Consider the following 6,201-nt stretch of genomic DNA (forward strand, 5'->3'; position numbering starts at 1 on the left):
CCTTAACCTCCGTGAACACTGTGAGAAGGACTTCTTCAATAACAGGTCGGACCCCCACACAGATGTAGAGTGCAGACTAGATGGAGAGGACTTCTCTCTCCCACACTCCACCAGAGTGTGGCACTGCTGGGGGGTTAAACTGGATCTTAATCATTTTGCGGGCCAGTTGACTCTGCACCATGCTCTTATAGGCCAACCTAAGTTTGTGTTCTCTGCTCCGACCACAACTCTACAGGGGCTTCTCTTCTTGCGATGAACCGCCTCAGAGCAGGCAGGTAAGCAGATCCACAGCCATACTATTGAGGGGATTGAGGTGTACCACCCTGATTGTTGGACACTTCAAATTAATTCCCAAACATTTATCATGGCGTTCAACATGGGCCCAAAACAATCACGGCCAGTGGAGTAGAACAGGGTTCCCAGTGCCCCTGTAACACTGAGCCAGGACCCACCTGCGGCCCCCCCTCCGAATGAAGATTGTACAATAATAATTAAAAAGTACAGATTTTTTGCGATGATCCAGGCGGGACTTTATTTAGATGAGCACACCATGTGGCCAATCACATGCGAGGACCGACTAGGATCATACCATTATGTGAAAGAAGGAAGGGGGGCAGACGCTCCAAAGACAGCGAGTGTAGTGGTACAGGCCAGGTGCACACAGAGAGACGGGGAGCCGGATTTAAATGCAAGCGCGTCGGGACAAAGTGAAGAAATTAGCGAAAAACGTAAAAGTACTGCACTACAGACTTTTATCTAAAGTGTCATAATGTTAAGATTTTGGCCTTTATTTATTTGATTTGTTTGCTGTGGTTCTGTGTTAAGTTGTTCATTTAAAGGTTTGATTGAAATGTTAAATAGTAACTGTGTATTTCGTAATAAAATAAATGCATAAAAATAAGACTTATGAAAACACTGAATGAAAAATTGCTTACCAACATACAAACCATTTATTATTGCTAAATTAGGCTAAAATAGAAGGCTCCGAGTGATACTAAATGAAGAGCCATTTGGGAGCCGTAAGAGTCAAAAGAGACGAATCTTTGAAGAGCCGACCTCCCATCACTAGTATGAAGCCTAACTCGTTACCATGGGAACCTAGATAAAAACATGCACGCCACGCTCACACAAAGTGTCTAGTGTGAAAAGGGCCGTGGAGAGAAAATGACATGCTAATAACATGAATGAACTGGAGAGATGCTGTCATCAGTCAGGAACATACCAATCATGGTATTGTTTTTGTTCTGCGCTATAATTTATACTTAACTAAGAATATTGAAGGCTTGAACACTGCTTCTTCTCTTTTGTCCCGGATTGAATGTGCCCCTCTTAAAAAACACTTGGACCCCCTAGTGATATTGGTCTAGAACCGCCACTGAACTCGTGTATCTCAGACACTGGCCGGACAGGATCCAACACTAATCCACTGGTCACATTCTTCCACATACAAAGATCAGCGATAAATATTTCATTTGAAATGAGGCAAAGTTACAGATGTAATGAACATACCCGTTAGGATTCAAACCATAGAACAATCATGATATAGTTCACAACAGTATAGCCCATAATTTAGCCCAGTTCAGAGGACAAGCAGTCAGACACACATGTCCTGTTTAACAGGGTACATGATGAGACAGACAGTGTGTGTTGTTGTTAGACAGGTCGCTCTCTGCAGAATGACTAGAAGCTGGCAGTCCGTGGGTAAAGTCCACTCGCCCTACTGGCGAGACAGGATCCAACATGGATCCACTTCAAATGTATAAACCATGTCATTACATTTTCCATATGAATTACCTAAATCATTCATTACATCAAACACTTTAGTAATTAGAGTAGTTTTCCCATCCTGAAAGATTTAACTACACCCCCCCCAGTGGTCCATTTAACAAATGTTTTAAGTGACCTAAGGAAGTTAAACTCATGGCTGTTAATTGTACATCAATGCAGTTAACCCCCGATATGTTGAAAAATCTAAGGCTAAACCTCCAGAGATCTGTATATGCAGATCGGTATCTTATATTTGCCAGATACTTCATTTCTTAGTTGTGTGTGTGTGTGTGTGTGTGTGTATGTATGTGTGTTCTGTTTGGATAAATAATAAGATGGACATGGATGCTGTGCTTCAAGAGGACTTGAGGTATAAGCTGGAAAACACAACAGGAACATAGCATCAAGTATTACTAAGTTCAGATTCAAATTTCAGAACAAAACCACAAATAAATTACATATTAGTTTTCTAAGGGTACCATAAGGCATTTCCAAACGGTGCCATTCAGAGAACAAAAAAAGACCTTTGGTAACCATGGTCACAGACATTGGGTAAAAAGGCCATAACTTTTTAATGCTTCAACATAAAGGCAACATTTACATACCAGATTCACTGTCGCTAATAGACAGAGTAAGTGAAGCACAAACTTTTGCTTTATTGAACTTTGTGCATGGTATTTTTTGTCTGAACATGAATAAATCCAATTAAAAATTAAATTTAAAAAAAAGTGCATATCCTAAATAAATAAAAGCCCACAGCAAACATGAACTACTTACAAAAACACTAGTCCCTGAGTGAACATTGTCCCTCCCTAACATCCTCATAGGTTTTTGGCAACATGCCAGTCATTGTAGCAGTCCCGCCCCGCCACAAAGCACAGAGGCACGCCACAGGAGGCGCACTTCAGTGGTGTTTTTGCGTGACACTGCCTGCACTTCAACCGCCCTTCCGTGCTGTTCCCAGTGATGTACACTGGCCTGTGATGTGAGCTGGGTGGAGGAGGAGGCGATCCGGGTCTGGTTGTGGAAGGAGAGCCCACCTGTGCCAGCTGCTCGACGAGGGTCTCCCTGAAAGCCTTCTGATTCATCGGCTTCTGTCCTTTTCCAGTGGCGATGGCTTTGTGCAGGACGAAGGCGTTTATAATGGCAATGTCCATAAAGTGAAAGAAAAAGGTCTTGTACCACGTCCGGGTCTTGTGGAGGACCTTGTAATAGCCTATCAGGGCATCCGACAGGTCCACTCCATCCATGCACCTGGATGGACAGAAAAAAACACAACATTGAGAAAAATATACCAAAACATAAGTATATCAAGCAAACAACATTTCAAAGGGCATAAAACATAAAAGAATATGTATTACGTACCTGCTGTAATCCTTCACACATGGTGGCACAGAGACGTCCTTCACCGTCCACTGCCCATTTGCACTCTTCACCCTCCTGCGCACTGTGTCCTCTGAATGGGCGGTGTGGAGTGCTGAACACATGAAGACATCCCCCGTGTCTCTCCACTGGATGAAAAGGAGGGAGTCCTTCCTCATCCAGCGTATGCTGCCACGGGGAGATTTGGAATCCAGGCTGTTGTCTTCTGTCTTTGGGAAGCCAATTATGTTGGTCCGGATGGTTCCACAAGCCCAGATCTTCTTCTGGAGGAGGTCCCGGAAAAGGGTAGGACTTGTGTAGAAATTATCCACATACAGCTTGTAGCCAGTGCCGAGAATCGGCGTGTCCATTAGCGCCATCACCGACTCATAACCGAGTCCCCTGCCGGTATTTCCCAGGGGCCTCCCACCATACACGAAAAAGTCCCATGTGTAGCCGTTCTTTGAGTCTGTCAAAACAAAGAGCTTGCACTCTGACTTCGCAGGTTTTTTTTTCGTATATTGCTTATATCCAGTACGTGCTTTGGTGGCAACCATCCTCTCATCGATGGACATTTCCTGGCCAGGGTGGTAGTTCCTCATGCAGGCTTCCCTCATCTCATCGTAGAGTGGCTTGATTTTGCAGAGGCGGTCGTAGTCTGCTGTGCCTTTCTTCAGCTCGTTGGCATCAACCGCCGCTGGGCTATTCAGTTGAAGGGACCCGGTGATCATCAGAAACTTCCTCCCAGTCATAACCAGTTTTGGGAACGGCAAACTGTACAGGTTCCCCCCTCGCCAGTAATCTGTGAAGCAACAGCACTTCACCACACCCATGTAAATAATCAGAGCCATGAATGAAAACATGTCCTGCAGTGTGATGTCAGACCAGGGGTGGTTGGCTGTATGGTGTGTGGAGCCTTGTATATTGGTGTTCCGAATTATTGTGTCTAACACCGAGTTGGTAAAAAATAAGTTAAACAGCTCCAGGGGGGTGTATGAAGCTGTGAGGATGAGCTTGGGCCCAGGTGCGTTTCTGGGTCTGAAGATGGGCTGTGGTGGCGTAATGTCCGGGGTGTCTACACCATTCCATCTCTCTCCAGCTGGGGTGGCTGACATCCCAGGTTGACTGCTGCTGCTTCCACCATCACCGTTTTCTCCTCTTCCTCTCCCTCTCTCTAGTCTTCTACTTCTCCGGCGAGTTGGAGGGGGGGGGTCCTCTCCTGGGGAGCTGCTCTCCTGCTGCTCCACTCTACACCGCTTACTGGCAGAGGAGGTATCCGGCTCCCTCTCCCCATCAGAGTCTTGATCTGCGGTGTGTCTATTATGTGAAAATAAAGAAATAAGTTATTTATATAAAATAGACAACATTTCTTCCATAACTTCTTTACAGCTCACTCCCTCATCAGTGCACACAGGGAAACACTAATTAGGGTAATAACACTTCACACAGGGGAAACATTACAGTTCATTTAGCTGATGCTTTTGTCCAAAGTGACTTACAATAAGTGCAATCATGAGGATACAACTCCGAACAGCAAGAATCTTGCAGGTACAATCATTTTAAGTGCAGAATAGCTTCAAATAAGCCAAACAAAATTGTAACATACAGGGGGGGGTAATTGTCTTCATTCGTCGAGGTGCAGGTGAGTTTTCAGTTTGCCTGCTGACATGACATAGGTAGATTACGTCACAGCAGCCGCGACATGCGACTCCTTCAAATGCGGCATTCTTTTCGCGGATTTGAAGGATACATCTGATGGATCCTTCACGGCCGCAGGTATCCCAAGATTCATTGCGCGCCCATTAGTTATTTTCTGATGAAAAAGGCGCCCCCCGACTCAGCAGTAACCGCAAATGGATATACTTTTAAATGCAAGTATTGGGTTTCAACTCGCTCGAATAGCTAACAATACAAATGTTATAAAACCAAAAGGACATAAGATGACAGGTTAAGTTACGGGACGTTAGCGCTGATGCACTATGCATATTCCCCTCAAACAAACGCCTTCGCGGTCTACGGAGGATCCGGCCTGCAAAGACCGCGAACACTGAATTGAGACACTGCGAATCGTTCCACTACTTTAGTCCAGGATAACAAACAGGCGGGTTTTATTTGGAGTGAACGTACAACCTACAGTGTATTCATAGTTCAAACTAAAGTCAGCCCAATCAATACTGAGACACGAAAAACGACCAGCAACATATGCATTTATAGTTCAAACTAAGCCCAAACTAACTTATTTACGTCAAACAATATAGTAATACAAGTTATAATGTAATTACTTGTCCAGAAGAATATCCTGGCCCTCCACAAACATCTCCTCAGCCTCAGAGTCTGACTCCTCCGTTGCAGACTCACTGCTTGAGCGTGTGCAATAATCAACAATTGCTTTGAGGGATTTGATGTTTGTTGGGTCGAAATGTGCCATTGTGTCCCTCGGAAAAAACACAAACTCTTCGACAGTCAAGAAACGCTCAAAATGATGCACCTCCCGCTCCCAACAGAAAACTTTGGTAACGCACACCACTGTGCTCCTCTGCGCTCCTCTTGTTCTCTGCGTGCTACTCACTTCGCTCATGATCCACCTCCCCTGCTACACTGTGAGTGTTTCCGGCGTGCAGCCAGTCACGTGACGTCACTCAGCAGCGCACTGTCGGCTGCATGATGGCAGAGAAGAAGAGGAGCAGTTTGGTGTTATTTTACAGCTGCAGACCAAAATACTGCAAGCTGCGATGTTTGCAGGAAACAAATAAAGTATTGTGGCAACACCACAAATTCAAACAAACATCTAAAAACACACCCAAAAGAGGACTCCGAGCTGCAAAGTAAACGCTGACAGGCCTTTCAGCATGGCCAGATAGCTGATTTATAGAAGTGAAAGTAAGATTTTGTCATCTCCAATATTATTTAATGTTATTTTTCAAAGTGTAATTTCTCTTCATAGTTGTAATTTTAGCAGACTGATTAAATATAGACTATTCAGTCAAGTCATATATTAAGCCAGTTTAAATAAATTTAAATGAATTATTTTACTGGAACTGAAATATATATATATATATATATATATATATA

At 44.1% G+C, this 6,201-nt stretch overlaps 1 protein-coding gene across 2 annotated transcripts; it reads right to left on the reverse strand.

Annotated features, from left to right (window-relative positions):
* Window positions 1–2,403: 2,403 nt before the first annotated feature.
* LOC115019063 (piggyBac transposable element-derived protein 4-like) lies at window positions 2,404–5,676 on the reverse strand. Of its 2 annotated transcripts, none has more exons than XM_029448393.1 (3): window positions 5,412–5,676; window positions 3,133–4,446; window positions 2,404–3,021 (listed from the first exon to the last, which is right to left on the reverse strand). In XM_029448393.1, exons 1-3 carry the CDS (start codon window positions 5,555–5,557, stop codon window positions 2,589–2,591), a joined length of 1,893 nt encoding a protein of 630 aa, XP_029304253.1. In that variant the 5' UTR covers window positions 5,558–5,676; the 3' UTR covers window positions 2,404–2,588. The 2 variants fall into 2 exon arrangements, with proteins under 2 accessions (XP_029304253.1, XP_029304254.1); XM_029448394.1 differs by lacking the exon at window positions 5,412–5,676 and adding an exon at window positions 4,736–4,853.
* Between the last annotated feature and the right edge of the window lie 525 nt (window positions 5,677–6,201).

Source organism: Cottoperca gobio, chromosome 14 (genome assembly GCF_900634415.1).
Source record: "Cottoperca gobio chromosome 14, fCotGob3.1, whole genome shotgun sequence".
NCBI lineage: Eukaryota > Metazoa > Chordata > Actinopteri > Perciformes > Bovichtidae > Cottoperca > Cottoperca gobio.

Bases quoted from the DNA above. Each gene is read 5' to 3' on its own strand.
- LOC115019063 (XM_029448393.1), bottom strand. From the start codon at position 5,557: ATGGCACATTTCGACCCAACAAACATCAAATCCCTCAAAGCAATTGTT. The intron at 4,447-5,411 runs GTAATTACATTA...TTCACATAATAG, and splicing joins CAGGATATTCTTCTGGACAA to ACACACCGCAGATCAAGACT. The intron at 3,022-3,132 runs GTACGTAATACA...CTGTCCATCCAG, and splicing joins TGTGTGAAGGATTACAGCAG to GTGCATGGATGGAGTGGACC.